General features: G+C 36.3%; 2 protein-coding genes across 5 annotated transcripts in view; one reads left to right on the top strand and one right to left on the bottom strand.

Moving 5' to 3' along the window:
• Positions 1-490: 490 nt before the first annotated feature.
• Positions 491-5,815, bottom strand: LOC145676354 (uncharacterized). The gene is made up of 3 exons (XM_081747211.1): positions 5,689-5,815; positions 725-4,785; positions 491-583 (listed from the first exon to the last, which is right to left on the bottom strand). Exon 2 carries the CDS (start codon positions 4,724-4,726, stop codon positions 884-886), a length of 3,843 nt encoding a protein of 1,280 aa, XP_081603337.1. The 5' UTR covers positions 4,727-4,785; positions 5,689-5,815; the 3' UTR covers positions 491-583; positions 725-883.
• A 404-nt stretch (positions 5,816-6,219) lies between these two features.
• LOC145676351 (uncharacterized) overlaps positions 6,220-25,642 on the top strand; it is a 173,871-nt gene continuing 154,448 nt past the window's right edge. For all 4 annotated transcript variants that reach the window (XR_014129375.1, XR_014129373.1, XR_014129374.1 and 1 more), the window contains exon 1: positions 6,220-6,341. The gene's annotated coding sequence lies outside the window, so the exon portion shown is untranslated. The remainder of the gene's footprint in view (positions 6,342-25,642) is intronic.

The following is a 25,642-nucleotide window of genomic DNA, read 5'->3' on the forward strand; positions in this document are numbered from 1 at the left end:
TGTGTTCGCTGTAACTCAGTGCCTGAGCAATACTTACCGAGATTTTCCAGTGTTGCCAACACTATCAGAATGAATCGATTCATTTAGTCGGAGCAGTTTCGTGACGAAAACTGATTTTTGTTTTGCACAGAAAATTTTTTCTGAAACTATTTTGTTTGTACATAAAATTTTTTTTCTGAAACAGAATTTTGTTTGTACATAAAATTTTTTTTCTGAAACAGTTTTTGTTTTGTACACAAAAAATTTCTGAAACAGAATTTTGTTTACGTACACAAAAAATTTTCTGAAAACATTTTTTCGTACACAAAAATTTTCTGAATCAGTTTTTTTTTTCGTACACTAAAAATTTTCTGAAACAAAAATTTAGTTTGATTTTTTTTTCGCAAAACATTGATTTATTTTACCGGTAAACTGATTCAGAAAAAAAGAAATTGAAATCGCAGTACAGGAAAAAGAATTTGATTTTAGGATGTGAAATAAAAACACAGAATCATGTTTTTGTACATTTATTTTTAGCATGTGAAAATAGAATACAGAATTTCTTTTTCTTCAAAGGAAGACGTGTCCGTGACGGGTACAAATTCTGTAAAGAGAAAATAAAACATATGAATATACATGGTAATATTTATTTTGTTTCCTGTGAAAGAAGAAAAACAGATTATTAACATCGAACTAACTGATCAAGAGAGAGTGAGGTGAGAAAAGAAACGCAAATGTGACGTACCTGAATTCCTTTTTTTTTTTCTCCACTGGTTTCTGCAAGGTGATGTCATCTGAGTTTTTGTCTTCGCTCGTGCATCGTTGAAGCATGTCCCGTGTTGCGTTGATTCTTTGCTCCGTCTTTGGGAGGTGATGTTGGTGGGATTAGGGGAAAATATGGCTGTTATTCTGTTCTGGCTTTTTTATACCCATAGGGCAATGTCTCGTATGTGTCTGGTATTAATCGGCGTTTTTTATAGTTGAAGCTGTACTTCTTTTCTTCAGGTTTTGTGACAAGATGATGATCGTGGGTTCTGTAAATTTTGTGCGGCGTGCTAATGGAGATTTTTTCACTCGATTGATTTATGATCATTTGCTCCAGACTGTTAAAATTTAACTTTTGACTTGCTGTATAATTGAGTGTGAATCCACGAATTTTGCATACATAACTGGTTGATTTCGTGTCGGGGTTGTAGATTTCCAAGGCGTACTGTTTTGGGCCACCAGACACGAATTTTTTAATGTATGCTTTTGGTCCAATTGATTCCAGTTCATTTGACATTGAACCAAGAAATACTTCTGGTTCTATTGTGGGCTGTGATGGTCGCTGCGTGAATATCACGGAATCTGTATCGAAATATAATACTCTTTCTTGCAGCAGTTCTAAATATTTGTAGAGTTCCAGACGAGCTTGACACGTTGTAAATGCTCCAAGGACAACATTAGCATTGTGATTTTGTACTGGAACATCATCTTCATACTGCCAATAAAGGTATAACAACGAATCGTTAACAGGTAAAATTTGGTTGACTTTTATATCTGGAGCAGTTAATTTCTGATACAGTTCTTTGGGGTCGTTAATGATGGTCGTTTGGCTGAAATTGTCTCTTATAGCGAGTCGTCCCCAGAAGGCATTCAAACAGAGCTTTGCAAGACTACGACGTGCTGAATTTGAAATATTTGCTGCATCCAAAGTTATGCCTTCCCGTTGTTGTACCACTTGAATATACTGCTGCTTTTCTTCTTCGGTGACGCAATTGGCAGGCCAACCAGAAGCTTCCAGCTTCGATTTCAAAAATGTGTTAATGTATTCGCTGAATAATCCGCCAGTCTTGGTTTCTGGATCATATACGGTGATGTCGTAATCCCAAATTTCGTAAATTTCAATGACTTGATACCCAAGTTCAATGGCTTTTTGAATTTCATAGGACACCCATGTTCCTGTTAGACTTCGTTCACTGTCCGAATGTGCACATTCAGAATCTTGATTTAATGCTGTGGCACAGGCAGCACAAAGTGGAAACAACAACTTCTTATTTGAGCGAAATGGCAGCACTGGATGAAACACATTTCTGCTAGGCAAAATCTTCAACTTGACTAATCCGTTGACATCTTGAATGTCGGGCATTTCTGGATCTCCCTGTAGATATATTCGTGGATGCCCTATTGGATACCGTCCACATTTATTCACATAAGGATACAGGGAAACGATATCCAAGAATTTTATTTCTTCGCCTTCATTTTCATTTGCGACGTGATACAATTTAATGGCATTTACACGGCCACCATAGAAACTGTCTCTTGGATTTAATGGTGTCTTATTAATATAAGGATGTGTGCTTAAAGAAGAGGCCAATGCTGGATTGGATTTTAACACTTGACGAAATTCACATTCCCACATTTCATGTATTTTATATCCCATGGATCGTAATAACTTCATTTTACGCTGTGTTCTCTCGTAGCGATAGTTCATCGTTTCTTCGGAGTTCTCATAAATGGGTTGATCACGGCCTGTAGGGACACATAGAGGACAGCCGTGAATTTTGCAGCCTTCAAATTCATACACGTGTTCCTCTTTAGTGTCGGGATCTTTGTAGTAACCGTCCAGATGAAAACCAGCAACATAAACTTCTTTACCTTTGGCCGCATGCAGAATTGAATGACCCTCTTTTTCTTCCATGTAGGCAAGCCACTGCAAAGCAATCCGTGACTGATTGTTTCTGTGACGGTATCCTCGTGCAGGAAGAATGCTAATAGTATTGGGTTTTAAGAAATTTCGTCGAAATACTAAATTGCACGCACTCGCCAAAGTGATAGTCTCCAGGAAAGGATTGACGTGAGTTTCTTGTTCAAAAGTGGTCATGAAAGATATACAAGCCATTCGAAGTACGTTGACGTCCTGAACACAATAGTTCACCAATTCTTTTTGGAAAATAAACGTATCGTTCTGGTGTTCGTTGTACCATGTCATGAATTTCTCTCGTTCATCCACTTTCATTTCATCTGCACCATAATAATGGATGTCCGGTAATTTTCCCACATACGCTTGATTTGCAGCAGTATTAAAAAAGTGTGGAAAATATCCCTTGGTCGCTGGTAAATGAAATGCCTTGGATAATTTACTTAAAGCCATTGGCATGAAATTTAAGGAGTCAATAAACGATAAGTGATTCACTTTCATGCTTAAAATTTTTGCTCCGTTCAAGATCAAAGTAGGTTTCAATTCATGTTCTTCCACTAAAGATTTAAGAATAAAATGACCATCATATCCCTTACAGTTATGTGCCAAAGATACAATAAGTTTGATGTTGGGTCGTGGTTGACGTAAATACGCAAGAAAGGCGTTGATCGGATCATCTTGAAAAATATGTTCCCGCTGTCCACAAACTTCACACGGATGATGTATATCTTCATCTTGAACACAGTTGTAACATACTTGTTGGGCCACCAGTAAATTGGGCTTATGAATGAACGTGTCTTCATCGAAGAAAGTATCCTGTGTGGCTTCGATATCATAGAAGACAATCATAGCCTTCTTGGCATGTAACACTGATGGAACTCCAGGTTTTAATTGAGTCGTATCAGGCTTCATGTAGCATTGGTGGGTAGACGTAACGTGTTTACGACACACATTACAAAAATAATCAGTACAATGATGTTTTCTTTCCCCTGTATGGACAAACGAATAAATGCGTAAACATTTGGAACACTGTTTTACCATCTTGCATATTGGTTGGCCTTTATGATATGGTACAGTTAGATGATTTGTATAGCATGTTTCACCATAAAATTCACGATTGCATTCTGGGCACTGTTTCTCCGTATTGGTCTTACTGCATGGCGGTTTTTGCAAACATTTCTCACACATGGCCGAACAGTTCTTGACGTGTCTATTTCTGTTATTATATTTTTTGTGGCATGCTACACAATAATATCCAGTAGAAAAAACAGACGTTAATGACGTGATGATGTCATAATGAGAATTGATGCACATTAAATTGATTGGAATCTTGTCTTCGCCACCCGGTCCTTCATACAGAATATCTTCTCCGGAAAAGCTGGTGTATACGGTAAGTTTATAATCGGTCAAGTAGCGTTGCAATTGTCGCAATTCTTCCACAGATCCCCCATGATCTAAATTCACTGATGATCTGGACAAAAGTTCATGCACGGCTGGGAGAACGACACACTTGCTCTGGTCCTGATATTGTCTGTACAGTTTCTTGTTCGTATCCTTATATTTCTTTAAACCAATAGCAATCACAATTGCATACGCTAAACATTTCTTGTCGGTGTTTTTTACACGTAAAATGCCAGTCTTGCGTTTTAATAATTCGTCGTTTGATAAAAGACCTCGACGCATTCTCCCAAATCCACGGGGCACATCCACATGATGAAAATGTACAATGAAAGGTTCGTTCATGAGAAAACTATCGTTACTTTGAAGGATGCGATCAAAGGATGCCCATAAAGTCTCCAGTGTCAGATTACTTGCACGCCGAAAAGATAAATAAAATGGCTTGTTCTTCTCATCGTGGGATAAAATCGATAATCCAACCATCGATAATTCGTCGACATTTTCCAATAAGTAATCCAGCATCTGTTGAAAGGAGGCCTGAACCCACTCAACAATATCGGTGCCACTGGTCGGAGCATTGATTTGAATTTCCAGCATTCGTCCTTCGAGATTAAAACGCCGATAATGTCTATTGATTTCTCGCAAGACAGTAAAGCCAGAAGTAGCCATATTCAAATAGGAAAAAAGGTAAGGTAAGCAGAAAAGGAATAGGCAAAGAAAACAAATATCTAAAACGAAAAGAGAAAAAAAAGCACGAATTAAAATTGAATTCAGAGATCGATAACACGTTTAATGGTATCAAAATGACTACACGATCAATCCTAAAAAGAATTATCATATCTCAAACAGTTCTACTACTGAAACGTTTTATTGTCGTCATACTGGAAATCAAACCCGAGACCAACATCAACATGTAAATGACCTAAGTTTCTGTAGTGATAAAAAGAATGAATGAAATTGTTTTTCTAACTGTGTTAAGAGAATCATTGTAGTAAGCATTTTTTTCCTCTGACACTGAACTTTAAAACGTATGACGAACATGAAACGAAAACAAAAATCTCATGCGCTTGCGTTTCTCGAGCTAAGACAAGGAATACTCGAATTCGTTTCTCGGCGGGAGATCAGATCCCACATTAAACTGTAGGTCCACGTCTCACGTTGTAGGGAACAAAATCGTGCGTAGTTTCTTTGTTTACGTTAATGGTAACTTTCAGAAACTGAGCTAAGTGGCTAGCGTTACGCACCTCTGGCCCGGGTTCAACACCCAGTATGCGCTCAGATTCAACATTAAGCTGTATTCCTAGCCCCACTACTGAAGGGACGCTAAACCAAAATCAACAATTTTCTCGTGCCTACTTCTAATGTGTGGGATGTGGCCCGGGTTCAACACCCAGTATGCGCTCAAATTCAACATTAAGCTGTATTCCTAGCACCCCACTACTGAAGGGACGCTAAACCAAAATCAACAAATTTCTCGTGCTTACTTCTAATGTGTGGGATTCCCGGTCAAGTAAGTGAGAGTTATTCTTCCATTTGCTAAATATTTCATGCTAAAATAAAACAGTGATAACAATGTTATGCTCATTTCAAAAGCACTCCATTGATATTAAGAAAACGCAGTCGATACTTACCTCAAATTCAAGGAACGGAGTAAAGTCACGCTGTCACTAGAGGTACACCTACGTTCATTCAAGATCTTCGTGGAAGTAGGACTTCAAAAATGAAATTAAGAATTTTATTTAGGTCTGAAACGGTTCAACTATAAAGTGACAACACTATCAGCCAATCAGAAACGAGGAAAATGAATCAATGACATCACGAAGAACCAATGAAAACACAGCTTTCATCATGTATCATGAGTCGAAACGTAACGTCTTTTCTCCTTACTCATCAATCGTTACGACATCTAGTATCGCGATTCTGCTCATGCCATCATCATAGTTTATTACGACATTCAAATTAACACATCTAAATGTGATTCATTTTCCTTAAACTTGATTGAAAAAATGTAACACTCATCGATATGTTATGAAACTGTCTTTGACATAAATGTAAAGTTGAGCTTTAAAAGTCCGTCAGCTGAGAAAAATGCTGATGTAGTAAAAGCAGATTCTGCAATTTCACAATAACAAGCTTCTATGCTTAACAACGAGCAGAAATGTGTAATGTAACATAATCTGATCATGTTCTTTTTCATACGCAAAAACTGCTCGCATTGAAGTTGGCATGATGGCTCAGCGTTTTTTTTCTGATGTGTGAGGTCTCTGCTTCAATCCGCAAGCAAGTAAGTTTATAATGTTTTTTCATTTCATCATTTCTCATCATTGTTTCAAGGAAGTTCATGTTTTTCCCCATTTCTCATCACCATCGTTTTCGCGGGGAGACGTTAAATTCAACATTTCCAAGAATTGAACTCGGGACGATTGCAAGGTTCATCCCTAAAGCGGAACAAATTGGTTCACAAAGTACTTATCAAATTTAAGGGAATAATTTTAAATATCCCTCCATATAACGTAATAAGGCTCCAAAGGAAACGATAACTCCCAAAAAGTAAACCATTGTACTCTATTATACAACAAAAATGTCTCGTGAAAAATAATAGGATAAGTTTAAAAAGTCCAAATTTTAATATTTTTTATACTCATCAAAGAGTACAAGGTCCTATACGCCGCCCCCTTCCCCAACTCATGATGTAAATCAATGTGATCTTATGTGTCCTGAGTGATCCCTGCCATGCTCCAGTTTCCTCCCACACTTTCATTCCTTTCTCATCGTCACCGTCTCCTTTAACCTAATCGTGGGACGTAAACTAAAGATTTTTCATTTGCACCAGTGTTAGTCCATCTCATCAAAGGGATAACAATCCGAACCGCATGAGCTTCTTCCGGGAATCGAACCCTGGTCTCTCACGTTAAAGACGCATACGCTAACCGGTTAGCCACGGAGGAACTCCAAAGTTTTCGAGTTTCATATTAATACTAATACTAATTTATACTATTACTGAGGTCTACTAATTCATAATGTAATAGGTCATCAAGAAAGAGATCAAACCTTGTTTTGGAAATTTTATACTCATAAAAGGGAACGAAACAAGCCATCATAAGTTCCAAGCTAAAAATCCCAGTTCAGTGACGTCAAACGAACATATTAGCTCGAACCAACTACCTCTAATTCATTCATACCAGTAGAGGTGCGGTGGCTCAGTGGTAGAGCGTTCACCTCTGCTGTATGTGGTCCCTGATTTAAACACCTCGAAAATAGTTTTGTGGTGGGCAACATTATGCTCCAATTTTCTCTCACACTTTCATTCCTTTCTTATCGTCACCATCTCCTTTAGCCTAAATGGCATAAGCGTGGGACGTAAAACTAAAAGATTTCATTTGCATCCGTGTTAGTCCATGCATAACAATCTCCAAATTTTATGCCATAAAAGGGAACGAAAGCATTCATAAACCTGTACTATTTCATAACGTAATGAATCATCAAGACCATATTTTTAGTAATTTTAAAGAATCATCATGACCTCTGATCCAATACTCCCAATTCAATGACGTCATAGCAGGACCAAGGTACCTCTGATTCATTTACACCAACGTACGGCCCCTGAATAAGCATAAGCAAAATTTCAATAGGTGACGTAATCCCGGCCAAAGCATCCCTAATTCATTCATTATGGTCCATGGAGACCCAAAATTGGATTATTAAGAGTTCGGCAGAGTATCCCCAATACTACTCAACTTCTAATGCAGCGGCCATGATCTATCTGCAACTAAAGGGATACATATGGAGGAATTAGGATCAAACTGTCATAGCATGAACACCAGGGACGGATCCAGGGGGGCGATTAGAGCGATCGCCCCCCCAGAAGAGGAATCTTTCTTATTTTATATATATAAATTAAAGCCATCCCAAAGTTTGGAGCCCTTAAAAGTAGCAGTATGAACCCCCCCAGAAGTCGGTCCTGGATCCGCCCCTGATGACTACAACAGCATAACAATAAAATACACGTAGGCAGAGGTCAGTATAAACAATGTAAAAAGAGTTATAGCTAATTGCGGATAATTTTTGACTCACCCTCGTATTTAAGCGTACCGTACAAACTTTGTCTTTTTTCTCACATCTTTGGTAATTGGAGTTGATTCCTTTGTGCTCTGAACGCCCTGTTTTCTATTTATGTTTTACGTATTTGATGTATGTTATTATATGACATGAGACTGCAAGGAAGTTGTATGCGCAATGGAGAGAAATCTAAAGCAGTAAATACAAATTTCTGTTTACAATGGAGTTTCTTTTTGCCGTCAACATACGAGTACAAAACAAGCCAATAATATTAGCTGTTTATCCCACTTTTCATTGACAAACTGGAAACATTTTTTTTTCTTTTTGTCGGACAGAACATAATTACATCTTTGATATCCAACCACTCCCATTTTCCATTTTCAACTTTTTTCTTTTTTTTTTTTTTTCATTGCAAAAAATGTGAAATTTGAAATGAGGAATAGGCAAGGAGTAATATGGATGGAAAAGTGCAATTGCAACAGGACATGCATTGGTGATATTCAACTCAGCTGTTGAAAGCAACAATGCCAAAAGAAAAGAAAGCTTGATGTCGGTCTGTTCGCTGTTGTTCCATTTCCTGTACGAGTTCTCTCGCGTGGAACCAACTGTCGTTTGATGCATACAGCGGACACACCATTTTCATGGGAAAACATTTTTTTTTTTTATCTGTTTTAGACTATCTCCATGCCATCATGTACAAAACAATGCAAATGTATTATAAACTAGCACATCGTTTCATGCTGAGAGTTTCTGTTAATACTGTCAGCGACTTTGTTAATGCATGCCACATTTAAGTGCTGTGCATTACTCTTAGAGGAACTTTAAAGACAAAAAAGTGCACTAAAATAAAGTGCATCAAATTGCCATTTGAAGCAGCGATACGTGACATATGATATGCTTTTATGTAAATGAACTAAGAGATGAGATGAAATGAAATCTTTAAATTTTACGTCCCACGGTTATGCCGGGTAGGCTAAAGGAGACGGTGATGTTGAGAAATGAATGAAATAGTGGGATGAATAAACTGGGAGGAAACGGGAGAACCCACGCACATGGTGTTTGACCACCACAAAGCTCACTTGACGCGAGCTGGGATCGAACAAAGGACCCCATGCAGCAGACCTGAACGCTCTACCATTAACCCACAGCAGGCCCCATAAACTAATAGATAATAGTTCCATGAGATTGAATGAAGACGTAGTGTACAGACGAATGTTTTCCACCATGCGTAGTCTTATGAGGCTACAGAATTTTAGGTTATCATGAAATTTGTTTATTTATTGACTTCTTTTACGTGGCGAAGTTAAGGCTTTGCAACCTTCTTCGAGCACTTAACCACGTGTATTTAATGTTTTTTTTTTTAAATACCAATACACAACAATATAAACAATTAGAAAAGTATTTCAACCACATAAAAAATTATATGCTAACTAAAAAAAATAGTTAAATACAGAAAGGGAAATAAAATACAAGAGAAGAAACAAAAAGTCTTATCTGAAGAAAAAATATAACCCAAAATAAAAATAACATAGAGAAACATGAATTAAATATTGTATATAGCGTGCAACCCCCCTCCGTTCTATCTAAAGTGAGAAACTGGCAGTGAAAATAGCAATACTTTCCTAAAATTTCATGTCATATTTCCGTTTCAGGCTTAAAACGGTTTTGCTAAACACAATAGTTTAAGTCAGTTCCTCATACACATCACAGATGAATAAATGCATTAAAAAAAAAAATTGATTGAAATGTATTGATAGTTATTGGTGCACCCCCCCTCAGGAAATCCTGGATCCGGTCCTGTATAAATATACCAAGTTTCATATCCCTAACACATATCTCTAATATTAAGGAATTTCTAGATATAGCCATCTTACTCGTAAAATGCTTCGTGTGTAGTATTGTACTGTATATGGCAGAAACATGAACATTACGCGAAAATGATTTTAAAAAACGATTGGAAGCTTTCGAAATGTAGGTGTGGAGAAGAATGGAGAGAATTAGGTGGGTCAAGAGGAAAACGAATTAAGTGTTAGAAATGGGGGAAGAGAAAAGAACAATTTTAGATATTATTAAGAAGAGGAAAAGAAACTGGTTGGGACATTGGCTAAGAATGTACTGTATTATGAGGGATGTGCTGAATGGTATGGTGGCAGGAAAGAGAGGGATGGACGAAGGAGACTGCAATAAAAACCCGAAGTGAAAACGAAGAGGTTAACGGAAGATCGTGGAATATTGAAGCTTCTCAGTTGCGACAACTGACCTGCCAATGATGGCAGAATACCTACCATGATTATATTTTATCAAGTATAACTTCCATCCTTTTTTCTTCTTCCCACCTTTCTTCGTTTCTTCTAGGGAAAGTATCAAGAAACACTGAAACGCGTCTCTAATTGTTTTAAACCAAAACTTTAAAATACCAAGTTTCATGCCTCCAACCTTAAGGAATTCCCAGATAGTACCATCTTATTTTAACAATAGCAATCCTCGCCTTTTCTCTTCCCTTGTAGGGGAAATGTCAATAAACGCTAAAACACGACTTTAATTATTTTAAATAAACAGTTTATATACCAAATATCATGTCTCTAACATTAAAGGATTGCGAGACATAGCAATTATATTTTAACTATTACTACCCCATCATTTTTCTTTCCGCCTTTTTCTGCTCTTCTAGAGGAAATTAAAACAACGGTTAAATACCTATCTAATTATTTAAAATGGGAATTCCATATACCAAATTTCATGTCTCTATTCCTCAGAGATTCGGAAATATAGACATTTTACTGTATAATAATTGTCACCCCTATTCCTTCCCCTATTATCGAACTTCCAAAAATCCTTCCATAGTGGTACCTTATGTCGCACTTGGAACATTAAAAGTTTCTAGCGTAAGTGCTTTGGCCTGGGCGTTGATCATTCACTCACTCAGAACTTGAACTCAGAACTACCTGTTTAGAGATTGCTAAACTGGTTATAAAGTTTAAAAGTTTAGTACTGGCCAAGTGGTTAAATCTTGAACTTTCTTATACATTGTCCCGGATTGTATCTCCGTCGATGGAGCTTGCCGAGTAGTCATTTGGAATCCACTTTAACAGTAGGTCCCTCAGTGTTGAAAATGACGCTAAAGTTCAATAAAGTTTCATCACCATTTATAATTACGTAACTGGTTTTGAAAGAAATCACATGCGCAAAATAATACATGAAGTAAACCTTTGCTAGTAATTCATATCAGGTGTAATTTTTATGAAATTACATAACATACACAGAAAATTGAGCTTTGGTCAGGCTAAGTTTGTAGCCACTCTGAAGGTGTAGCCCTCCCTATATTATCGAGATCCCACCCAGGATAATGAGACGTGGATCAGTAACTTAAAGTGGGGTCTGAACCAGGCATGAGCTGGCCCACCGGGAAGTGTTCCGGTGTGCCCTCCGATACATCACATTTTAAATAAAGGTGCAAATGTGGATTCAGCACTAATATCGATCATTTTCGATCATTTTTAAATATCTCTTCCTCCCCTCCCCCAAGTTGCGGGGTTGAATTTGAACTTAAACTGGATCGAAAGTATCACTGTTCATCTAAGCGACCCAGAAAACTACCAATCCGACACTGATGATGGACATTTTCGATCATTTTTATATATCACTTTCTCCCCTTCCCCCGAGTGGCAGGACTGATTTTGGATTTAAACCGGATCGGAAATGTTACTGTTCATCTGAATGATCCCGAAAACTATGGATTAGTCACTACTATTGGTCATTTTCCATTACTATTATACTATAAATAGAACTCTCATTCCCCCTCCTCCGTGCTGCGGCACACGGCATCAGAATTATCACTCTTAATCTCAGGTACTCCTAAAACTATGGACTCGATACTGATATTAGTCATTTTCGATCATTTTTAAATGTTTATACCCCTCCCTTACGTTGCACCCTCCCCTCCTCAATTATCAGGGCTGAACTTGGATTGACACAGCATCAGAAGTGTCACTGTTTCGCTCATCGGCCCCGAAAACTATGGATTCAACGCTAATATCGGTCATTTTTGATCATTTTTAAATTTCTCTCTCCCTCCCCCCCCCCCCCATCGTGAAAGCAAATAGCCAAAAGTAATCCCTGCTCCTAAACTCATGTAGATATGTTGAAAATTTGATTGAGATAAGGTCAGGTGGTTCAAGAGTAATGAAGTCACAAAGGCAGTAATTTTTATTTTTAATTTTTTTACACATATATCTCCCCCTCCCCCTCCCCTACGTTGGCTCGTCAAAGTGAAACGATCAAAAATACCCAAGGCCTGACCCTCATATATGTTGAAAATTTGATCTAGATTAATTGGGTGGTTCAAAAGTTATTAGGTTTTGTTAGTTTTTATTTATACGTCCCCTTCCCCTCCCCATCCCCTAGGATCTACCGTCAAAATGAAATTACAAAAATGTTTACAGATCCAAACCTAGTGTATCTTGAAAATTTGATTGAGATCGGTCGGATAGATCAAGAGTTGTTAAGTTACAAAAATAGTCACTTTCAGTCTTATATAAATTGATTTTTATATATCTCCCCTCCTTCTCCTTCCCTACGTTGCTCCGTCAGATTTAAATCATAAAAACGATCCCAGGCCAGAACCTCATCTATGTTGAAAATTTGATCAAGGTCAGTCGAGTGGTTCAGGAGTTATTAAGTTTTATTTATTTTAATACCCCCTTCCCCTCCCTCAACCCCCAGTTCTACCATCAAAGTGAATAGCCTAAAACCAGCCCAGCCTCGAACCTCATCCATGTTACAAATTTGATCGAGATCGGGCGGGCGCTTCAGATTTAGTCACAAACATAGGGATTTTCAATTTTATATATAGATTCCCACCATTTTATTGGTAAAGAACTCGTGAAAGGTACAGTGCACCCTTTACAAAGGCACCCTTGTGAAACCATATTAAAGATACGTATGTAAAAAACAAAACATTTATAATACAGTTAGTAAAGCACTCAACATGTAAGTCTATTTGGTAAGATGAAAAAGGAGTTATTTCTTGCTGCTACTCATTTATTGTTAAAAAAAAAAAAAAAAAAAAAAAAAAAAAAAAAAACTTTCAGAAGTTAAGAACAATCAATTATAATGCAATTTAAGGAATTCAAGTTTTCTTTCCTTTAAAAAAAATAAAAAAAAGTTCTTTAATTACAAATTTATTGTTCCTGTTTGTTTTAGAGCAGTGTTCGATTAATCAGTGCCTATTTTGTATTTATAAATATAGCTATATTGATTTGTTGGTATATTTAGCTTCATTTTGTTTGACTAAACTTTTATTAAAAGAACTAAAAAGTGTTTCTCTACCAAAGACGTTTTAACAGTTTAGCTATTTGACTTACTAAAACAATTTTGGTGATTTTAATATACTGGCGCCCATATATATATAATACGTATCCGCGTTTGCATGGGCACCATTTTGGTAGACTTGTCCACCGCCCTCGTTAGCATCCTAGCCTGGGCCTGCTCTGAACCACATGATCTCCCACTGGACTTCGAACCGGAGTTTCTCACGCTGAAATCGTACAATATAACCATAAGCTGTCAAAGAGTAGTGATTTAGCCTTATAATGTTTGTGTACTGAAGAGAGGCGTTCAACTTCAATCAATAAAAGCAGACTTATAAACGATTTGATCTCTAGTATCCTGAAACGGTAATTAATTTAATTACATTCAGTATAAGGTTATTCTAATTGTTTATTTGGCGTTCTTATTGTCTTCAATGCATTACAATTGTATTGTCTTTTATTTATTTTTTTCTTCCTTTATAATATTATTGTACTGTAATTGAAATAGGAAATTAAATGTTTTATCAGCAATCGCAAGGTGACTTAACCAATCACTCAGACAGTCAGCAATAAAATAAATAGAAGTTATGACTCAGAGCTTTCTCTGGGCCATTAAACAAGGAAACCTATAACGCCATATTGCAACAAATCACCGTTTCCATTCAATAATGCTCCCTTTTTCTATTAAAACTTTTATATTAAAAAAAAAAAATCTTCTTCTTCTTCTTCTTTCCTTCCTTTCCAGTGGAGTTGAAAGTATGACTCATTCACTTCATACAAAGTGCCTGGAGTTGATTAGGTAATGGTGAAATTTGCGCACGGCCATGAATTAATTACACCTTGCCCGATTGAGAGGACGCCGTATTAAAAAAGAAATACAGTACTGTATATATATGTTCACGAAGTTTGGTGTCAATGCCCTTTACAACAATTGAAAAGAGAAAACTCTATGGTATAATACTTATTAAAACAACTCTGCTACAAACTTTTTATTTTTTCTTACTGTCAATACATTCGTGTTAATGCTTTTGCTGATGTAACATTGTATTTAGAAAAAAGAAGAAGAAAGATATGATGCAGTGCAGCTGAGCTGGCAAACCCTTTATATATATATATAAAAATTTTCTGTTGCCTCCACCGCTTTTAATAAAGTTCTCCATATCCTTGAATTGAATGACCTATCACCTTATTCTTTGCAGTTGGTAAGTACCTAACACTTACCCTTTCGTACTTTCTAAATCGTGTACACGGAGTTATCATCAAGCAAAACTTCATATCCCTCATCTGCCCTCTAAACACATGCTTCATACCTGGTTTCAGGGCGGGAGCGTGGGGACTCAGTCCTAGAGCGTTCACCTCCGGTGCTTGGGGTCCCTGGTTCGATCCCAGCTCGCGCTGTGTGGAATTTGTGATGGACAAACACCGTGCTCGTGGGTTTTCTCGGGGTTCTCCCGTTTCCTCCCACTTTCTTCATTCCACCATTTCACTCATTTCTCATAATCACCGTCTCCTTTAGCCTAACCCGCATAACCGTGGGACGTAAAACTCAAAGATTTCATTTTCATACCTGGTTTCAGGATTTTGTTTCGTTGTGAAATGAACTGCGAGTACAGGGTGATTATAAATAATGATTGAGGTTTGCAGCACTTGTCAGAACTTGTATGCCCACTTTGATCTAATCTCCTTGAACTTCACCATCACGCCATTAATTCCACATCACATTCACTAGACCTCATACTCAGTAGCGTACACAGCAATTTATTTCGGGGGGGGGGGGGTCAAACTCAATAGGATGGTATTTTATATTAAAATTTCTAAAATTGCCCCTAAAATTAGACTAAATTTACACAAAAGTCGAAATTTCGGTGGGAAGAGTCCGGACCCCCACGACCCACCCCCTGCGTACGTCCCTGCTCATACTGTCAAAAAAAATTCCGACCTCACTCTCACATCACCATAGATCATGCTCACTCGACTTCATTTACGGGGTCGTGATGGTTCAGTGATATAATGCTCACCTCTGGTGCATGGAGTCCTTGGTTCGATCCAAGTTCGCGCCATATGAACTTTGTGGTGGACAAACACCGTGTGCATGAGTTTTCTCAGGGGTTTCCCGTTTCCTCACACTTTCTTCATTCCACAATTTCATTCATTTCTCATCATCACCGTCTCCTTTAGCCTAACCGCCATAATCGTGGGACGTAAAACTTAAAGGTTTCATTTTTTCGACCTCACTTTCACATCAGATAGACAGCACACTCACAACATATTTTCGACTTCACTCTCACATTACCAGTCATATATCATTCCTCACACTCAGAATATAATTTCGACCTCACTCTTGCATTACCAGAGGTCATGCTTACTCGATCTCACGCACCTCATTACGACTTCATGCTCACATCACAAGACAGACCTCACACTCACAACACCAGAAATTATGCACAGTCGACCACACGCACCTCATTACGACCTCACGCTCACATCACCAGTCACACATCACATTCATTGTACCTCACTCTCTCATCATTTCGATCTTACACTCACATCAAAAGACAGACTTCACATTCACAACATAATTACGTCCTCACTCTCACATCACCAGTCAGACATTAAAGGTATATGGTGCACGGTAAAATAAAATCCCTATTTTTTTCCTGAATTTAATTTTTTTCTCTCTCGAATTTCAATACTTTCGCTCCTGGAGTTATAAATCTAATTAAATTTCAGTTTTCTGGCCGTTTAGTTCAATCTTTTAGAACATAAATATTATCTCGTAAAGATTGGACAGAATTAAACGGAAATGTAAAAACAAACAATTTTCAAACTGAATTTTTATTATGTTGCAATACATAGAATAATTATTTCATAAATGAAACATAAATAAGGTACAACACACCCGTCTTCTCTGTACATAGTTTGTGTTTATATACCACACCTGTCCTCAATGAAACGATCGGCTGCGCTGAGAAAAATCCGTTATTTGGACAGCGGTATATTGTACAAATATAAGGTATCTTTATGTTTACTACAGAAATCAGTACGGAGCATACGTTATCTATATGCCACATATATACTGCCCTTTTTTCCGCTTAGATGTTACATCATGCCATTGCAAGATGTCTGACATCGAACAGTCTGCCATATATTGCATACGTATCTTATATACGTCAGCTATCCATCCATCTATATGTGAGATCCTGACCGCCTACATTTATTTTATTTATTTTATTTTATTTTAGTTCAAGCACAACACAACAGGCTCTAGGCCCAATTATTGTGTTGCCTTTGACAACGAAATACATATTAATACAAACAGTGAGATATACAAATAATTAAAAGAAATACACATTACAAAATAGACAATTAAAAAAAAACACATTCATATTGTCTTTAGCATATGTGCTCTTTATATGCCGTTTTCAAAATATGCCTGTTTAATTGTTCTTTTGTACACACTTTCCGACATGCTAAATATATCAATATTGAAGTATTTTTCGATCTCATTGTGGAAGGTGCTTATCCTCCATATAAGAGATTTCCGAGGAATATTTGTTCTTGCCTTACGTTTATTGGGAACACTTATGTGGAAAGTAGGTATAAAATATACTTTTTCAGTAATATGTTTGTTGCATGTTAAGTCCAAAAACTGCAGGATTTACACATGTAACCTACGTTTTTACGTACACCTCACAATTTTTTTTCTCAGTGTGTGTTTTTATATAACACGCATTTCTCCAAAGACGTAAATATTCGATTTAAATATATAATATTTATTGGTGTTATGGGTAAAATTGCTACAAATTTGCTTCAAACATTTGTTCAAATTTGTGCACTCAAATGGTATTGTTTTAGTATTAAAATTGTCTATGCAAGTTTTGAGGTAGTGATGTTATTATACACAGAAAATGTATTTCTGTAAAAAAAAAAGGTATCCTTTTTTATCATAGGTTAAGAGGTCAATTCCATAAATCGCAATATAGAATACATATAAAAATGAAAAATGACTTCGTCATTCGAATTTGACAAGAGATAAGAGCTAACAGGAATTTACTTTTAAGATTTATCTTTTATTTTGAGCACTTTGAAATAAATCAAACAATGCATGACAAACAGAAAAAAATATAACGTTATGCGAATCTCTACCAGTGCCTGCATTAACTTTTTAATATTTAAAGATAATAGTAAGACAACACAAATCAAAAGTCGACATGTCCCGCTATGCTAATATGTTGAGTAAATGCATTTTGTCTTCATAAATGTCAGCCGATTGTGTGAGCGGCATTAGGACAATGAAAGAAATAAATCATTCATGAAAATTGACCTAAATACATTATTACTCACAAAGAAATTTTAGATAAACACAAACTAGATTCAGCTTTTTCATGAATTTTAAGATTATTTGTTAGTGCTAATATTCTATCTCAAATAACGTTTTTGTTAGTTATTTTGCTTTGTTTCTAAAAGATATAATGGACAGAGATATATTGGGTCATATATTTCCTACTACTTAAAACGTTATATATGTATATATATCATCAATTGTAGGGGTGCCCACAAAGGGGGGCTATGACGCAAACTGCGTCATTGAAATATTTGGGGGGTTAAAAACCTATATAAATATGTTTGAGGGATGTAAAAATTAATCGAAAAGATTTTTTTTTCATGGAAGAACACCTACGGATAGACAATTGAGGGGGTGCGTCATGGACATGAGGGGGGGTGGGCACCACTGATAAATTGTATAAATTATCAGTGTTGGTACAGAATACGTCGGCAAATGTTAGGGTAAAATATATTATTTCACAAAGGAAGAGAAATTTAGAAGTATTTTTAATGCCCCATGGTATCCCACTTTGACTTAGGGAAACAGATGACCACTGAAATAATTGGTGGAATGAGAAAGTGGGAGGAAACGGGAGAACTCGATAACAAGCCTTCCCACAAATGTAATGTTGTTCTCGTCAAAGATCACAAGGGCTGACATCGAAACCAGAGACCTCTCGCACCAGAGATGAGCACTCACATGGAGATTCACGTTAGAGCGTTGGACTCACTTCCGCGTGGTCCCGAATTCGATTCCAGGCCGGTGCTTTGAAATGTTCGATCCACCCAGCGTCGTGAGCAAACTTGGGAGTCATGTGAATAAAATATGTGACAGAACGCTAGATCTAGAAACTCCTGATACGCCTCTTAGAGAGAGGACGACGCTATGCCCTGACTACGTGTTCGGCGTTAGGCTATACTTAGTTCAGCCGGTTGCTAACAGATGGCGTTGGTGCGGCTCAGGGTCACAAAAAAAGTATGTTGCGCCAAATAGTTTGGTTTTATAGTAATGAAATGTAAACGTATGAATATCAATTTGATTTAGCATTAGGTAATCAGTGGTTCTAAGCGGATTGTTGAACTTCACACATAGATCTATATAGTTAGTACACACACAGGAAAGAAAAGAAAACGTTGTTACAAGAGCTCAGTCACAAGGATTGGATCTATGATAATATGCATGGAAGTGTCTCCTATTACATTTTAATATTTAATCTATAATTTTAAAGTAGTCTGTGTGTCACCGTTAGGATTCTGTGCGTTAACCCTTAGAACTATGTGTCGCATTCTGTCACCGCTAGGGCTGTCTGTCGCGCCTAGAAGACAAACAAACAATAATGTGTTAACAACGTATTTTAACATATGCAGTGCTTAGATTAAGTAAACAAATAAACAATAAATAAACAGAATTAAAAGTACCCATTACCTTGGATGACGAATGACATACCTTTTAACTACATAACAATTGTTTTGTTTATTCTCAATTTTCTCAAAAATGACACATCAGAATTCACTCTTCAGGATCTTATTTTATTTACTTCGAAGTGATCCACCGATGAATATAGTCGTATGTTTTATCTTTGCACAATATTTTAGTTAATCAAAAAACAAAATAACAGTTAATCACAATTTTAGAGCTATCTATGACCATACTCTGTCGTCTTCCTGAGTATCATAATGGAAAATTTGAGTAGGGTATAGGCAGTGGTGCTAACCCATAGAAAATATCCCATTTTGTAGGAATTTCTACATTAATTATTCGGAATTGGATAAAAAGAATTTTGGTTGATATTGCGAATACATAGTATATGAGATTTTTCATTATATGTCCCGGGTTTAATTTCTGGCGGGTGCTTCTCAATTGGGCGGGTGGTCCACTCAGCGTCGTGTAGCAAACTGAGAAGTCATGTGAAAACAAGGCGTGATGGTCGCTACATCTAGAAAGTTTCTGACGCGTCGCATCGCGCTGACAACGTGCTTGGCGCCGCTATGCCAGACGTAGTTCAGCAGCTCGCTACTGGATGGCGCTGGAGCAGGCTGTTGCTCTATAAAATGGGCTGTTACGTCAAATATTTTTTTAAACAAGTGTGTCAATGTTGCCAACCTTTACTCTGGAGTTATTCAGTAGTATGGGCCTGACTTGAGGACACTTTTTGGCCCCTGGGTCCCTGCCTCAGGACCCATGGTCCCTGGCCGGGGTCAATGACCTAGGGGTACATAGGACCACCCCCTCTAAATTTTGGCAGGGGTACCATGGCCCACCCCCTAAATTTTGGCAGGGGTCTATAGGACCACCCCCCTTAAATTTTGGAAATTGCCAAATCTAAAAATTTGGTGTGGTAGCCTAGGACCATAGTATGTACCTCTATCCGTATTGGGTGTCTATGTCGTTCCCTTTCATGGGTAAAAAATTGCCAAAAAGTCAAATTTCGGGGGTTTTTGACCTAATTTATCCCCTTTGATGAGGTGTTATTACCCTATATGGTTATATGGGCGTATACAGGGGTCCATTCCCTTTCATAAGACATGGGTATATTAATGCACCCCTTGAAAAATTTGGGAGGGGTACTTTGGCCCACCCCTTAAATTTTGGAAATTGCTCATTTTATATATTTGGTATTATAGTACTGGACCCTAACATGTATTATAATAAATTTGGGTGGTCCACTTCGTTCCCTTCTAGGGGTACAAAATTGCCAAAATATAAACGTAAGCAATACGTTGTACCACGTGTTTGTTCTTTTGGCCCATTTTATTTCTTTGGATGAGGTCCTATTACCTTATATGGTTATATGGTTATGTATAGGGGTCTATTTCCTATCATAAGACATAGGTACATTTGTGCACCCCTTTAAAAATTTGGCAGGGGTACCTAGGACCATCCCCCTTAAATTTTAGAAATTGCCTATTTTACACATTTGGTATAATAGTATAGGACCCTAATAGAGATTACTATAAATTTGGGTGGTCCACCTCGTTCCCTTTTAGGGGTACAAAATTGTTAAAATATAAACGTAAGCAATACGTTGTACCACGTGTTTGGTTTTGACCTAAGTTATCCCCTTGGATGAGGTCCTATTACCTTATATGGTTATATGGTTATGTATAGGGGTTTATTCCCTATCATAAGACATAGGTACATTTGTGCACTCCTTTAAAAATTTGTGAGGGATACCTTGACCCACCCCCTTAAATTTTAGAAATTGCTCATTTTATATATTTGGTATTATAGTACTGAACCCTAACATGTATTATGATAAATTTGGGTGGTCCACCTCGTTCCCTTTTAGGGGTACAAAATTGCCAAATTTTTAGTACAACCACGTGTTTCGTTTTTGACCTAATTTATCCTCTTGGATGAGGTCCTATTACCTTATATGGTTATATGGTCATGTATATAGGTTCATTTCATATCATAAGACATGAGTATATTGATGCACCCTTTAATATTTGGGAGGGGTATCTTGACTCGTCCACTCAGTTTTAGAAATTGTTTAATATAAGCATTTGGTATCTTCGTACAGGTCTTCAATATGTACGACTATAAATTTGGATGGTCTACATCGTTCCATTTCATGGGTAAAGAACTACCAAAAATCAAATTTCGGAGGTTATTGACTCCTATTTAGCACGTTATATGGTTTATTACCTCTATATGTTATGTTCTCTTTTAAATTTGGGAATTATAAAATAACATAATTTGGTAAACGTTTTCTAGGACCCATTGGTGTTCCTCTTATGGCCAAATATTCAAAATTTAAAGGTTATTAACCGGCTTTATTATTAAATGAGTACAGGATTTATTACTTTTCCATAAGACACAGGTGTATTTGTGTATCAATCTTAAATTTTGGGAGGGGTACATTTCTTATTGTCATATCAATAATTGGTAAATGTTCTTTGGGTAAATCATTGTGAAATATTAGTATGATCACATGATCAGTTATTGACCTATGATGGGATTAGGAGTCCAGGACATTGGTACATTTAAACTTTGTAGGATAATTTGAGAATGCGTCATTGGTATTGATTATTACAGCCAAATATAAACGTAAGCAATACGATGTACCACGTGATTGACCTTGATGAGGTAGTGTACAGGGATACATAGCTAACCTTATTGAATCTTATGACTCATAGTCTTAAGGGAATACATGCTACAACACTGGCAAAGTTATTGTTGATGTAATTTGATTGGTTGATCACTATCTTTCGTGCAATCTGATTGGCTGATCACTATCTTTCGTGCAATCTGATTGGTTGATGAGTTTCAAATCTTTGCTGCATTCAGTTTTGTTTTAACATTTAAAAAGTTTGCAACTTCGGTTTGACATTTTTTCGTTTGATATTTTTAGTTTAAAAATTTTTGTTTCGAAATTTTTGTTTGAAAACTTTGTTTCAAAATTTTGTTTGAAACTTTTCGTTTGAAATTTTTGTTTGAAAAATTTTTGTTTGAAATTTTTGTTTCAAAATTTTGTTTGAAAATTTTTTGTTTGTAAATTTTTGTTTCAATTTTTTTGTTTAAAATTTTTTCGTTTGAAATTTTTCGTTTCCAAATTTTTTTCTGTTTAAAAATTTTTGTTTGAACAGTTTTGTTTGGAAAATTTTGTTTCAAAGTTTGGTTTGACATTTTTAAAAGTTTGTGCACTCATTAGTAAAGAACCGGAACTGTTTAGAACTAAAACCTCTGGCAACATTGTGGTGCAATAGTACACGTCAGAACATGATAATGCAACGTCATCAGTTTTGCATCATATATAAGTATCGTTCGAGTTAGTATTCATGATAACATCATCATGGCTACTTGTCTGCAGTTTCTAAACACACGTGATGTGATGAAATCATTTACCAAGATTACTGATTTACAACAGAATGTATCTTATAGAATCTTAGCTAGCCAAATGATCCCTACAATGTTTGGATTAAGAATCGTAGTGAAGCTTGAAAATGATAAGAATATAATTTTACCAGCAAGATATTTACCCATGGAAGCATCAAAACAAGAAGAACTGCTGCGTTTCTTAAATACTGGATCTGTATCTTTATGTTACAAAGGATTCTTGGGTCGAAGTCATCAATTTCATACGTCAGACATAGTTGTATGAATTTGGTTGGTCAGCATGACGTCAGCAACTGTGATGAAACCATGAATTCAAACGTCAGCACATTCCTTTCCAATGACGTCAGCCGTAGTTCTATAAATCAACCAATACACTGTCATCCCACGAAATCATTTGAGCAAGTGCTTTTCAGGAGGAAAGATGTGTACCTCTAACGATAAAGAGTTCATCTTCGCAAGCTATTATCCAATAAATATATTTCAAACAAAACATGTGATGATTGGTATCAGTGCTAGAACATTTGAACCAGTGATTCGATTTGGCAAAGCAGAACAATTTGGTGTACAACTGACTTGTGAAGAATGGCAAATATTATGTTCACGAATCGACCAAATGAACGATTATTTTCATGATGAGCTAAATGTGACCATAGTCAAATCATTAGGCTCAAATCATGAAGTGGTGCTGCGTACAGTCCTCGAAGAGAAGATGGTGCTGTTACGTAAAAAGAGTACATTCCATGTCCCTCGCAACATGGTGTATCTAACGGAAACAGAATGGAACAAATTTATCAGCGTATTCCAATGTGTGAAACATGCAGTGGAAGTGTGCAACAAAACAAGTATATTCCTGAAAAAGTACTATTTTGAAAAATGTGTTATGCATATTGTACAACATGTATCTAGATATTGTGATGGTTGTCAACATCGTTCGTGGGTGCATAACTGTATTGATAAACAGTTTATTTGTGATCAAATGGACATTGAGTTTCCACCAATTGATATCGCAATAGACCTTAAAAGACTTCAATTGGAATTAAAATTATACGCTAAAGACAAACTAGTGCAAGAAGTTCAAAAAACATTGTATCGACAATATCCAGAACCACTATCTGGTATGGATGTATGTGGAGTGTAATAAAATGATCCATTTCAATGAATTGTGTTTTTTCATTTCAAGTACAACCCCATATTCTGATGTGTACTATTGCACCACAATGTTGCCAGAGGTTTTAGTTCTAAACAGTTCCGGTTCTTTACTAATGAGTGCACAAACTTTTAAAAATGTCAAACCAAACTTTGAAACAAAATTTTCCAAACAAAACTGTTCAAACAAAAATTTTTAAACAGAAAAAAAATTTGGAAACGAAAAATTTCAAACGAAAAAATTTTAAACAAAAAAATTGAAACAAAAATTTACAAACAAAAAATTTTCAAACAAAATTTTGAAACAAAAATTTCAAACAAAAATTTTTCAAACAAAAATTTCAAACGAAAAGTTTCAAACAAAATTTTGAAACAAAGTTTTCAAACAAAAATTTCGAAACAAAAATTTTTAAACTAAAAATATCAAACGAAAAAATGTCAAACCGAAGTTGCAAACTTTTTAAATGTTAAAACAAAACTGAATGCAGCAAAGATTTGAAACTCATCAACCAATCAGATTGCACGAAAGATAGTGATCAGCCAATCAGATTGCACGAAAGATAGTGATCAACCAATCAAATTACATCAACAATAACTTTGCCAGTGTTGTAGCATGTATTCCCTTAAGACTATGAGTCATAAGATTCAATAAGGTTAGCTATGTATCCCTGTACACTACCTCATCAAGGTCAATCACGTGGTACATCGTATTGCTTACGTTTATATTTGGCTGTAATAATCAATACCAATGACGCATTCTCAAATTATCCTACAAAGTTTAAATGTACCAATGTCCTGGACTCCTAATCCCATCATAGGTCAATAACTGATCATGTGATCATACTAATATTTCACAATGATTTACCCAAAGAACATTTACCAATTATTGATATGACAATAAGAAATGTACCCCTCCCAAAATTTAAGATTGATACACAAATACACCTGTGTCTTATGGAAAAGTAATAAATCCTGTACTCATTTAATAATAAAGCCGGTTAATAACCTTTAAATTTTGAATATTTGGCCATAAGAGGAACACCAATGGGTCCTAGAAAACGTTTACCAAATTATGTTATTTTATAATTCCCAAATTTAAAAGAGAACATAAACATATAGAGGTAATAAACCATATAACGTGCTAAATAGGAGTCAATAACCTCCGAAATTTGATTTTTGGTAGTTCTTTACCCATGAAATGGAACGATGTAGACCATCCAAATTTATAGTCGTACATATTGAAGACCTGTACGAAGATACCAAATGCTTATATTAAACAATTTCTAAAACTGAGTGGACGAGTCAAGATACCCCTCCCAAATTTTAAAGGGTGCATCAATATACTCATGTCTTATGATATGAAATGAACCTATATACATGACCATATAACCATATAAGGTAATAGGACCTCATCCAAGGGAATAAATTAGGTCAAAAACGAAACACGTGGTTGTACTAAAATTTGACAATTTCGTACCGATGAAAGGGAACGAGGTGGACCACCCACATTTATCATGATACATATTGAGGTCATGTACTATGATAGCGAATGCTTAAATTGAAAAATTTCCAAAATTTAAGGGGTGGACCAAGGTACCCCTCCCGGGGTGCATCAATGTACCTATGTCTTATGATAGGGAATAGACCCCAATACATAACCATATAACCATATAAGGTAATAGGACCTCATCCAAGAGGATAAATTAGGTCAAAAACGAAACACGTGGTTGTACTAAAAATTTGGCAATTTTGTACCCCTAAAAGGGAACGAGGTGGACCACCCAAATTTATCATAATACATGTTAGGGTTCAGTACTATAATACCAAATATATAAAATGAGCAATTTCTAAAATTTAAGGGGGTGGGTCAAGGTATCCCTCACAAATTTTTAAAGGAGTGCACAA

The sequence above is a fragment of the Thermobia domestica genome, unplaced genomic scaffold (assembly GCF_964235325.1).
Source record: "Thermobia domestica unplaced genomic scaffold, izTheDome1.hap1.1 HAP1_SCAFFOLD_112, whole genome shotgun sequence".
Classification (NCBI taxonomy): Eukaryota; Metazoa; Arthropoda; class Insecta; order Zygentoma; family Lepismatidae; genus Thermobia; species Thermobia domestica.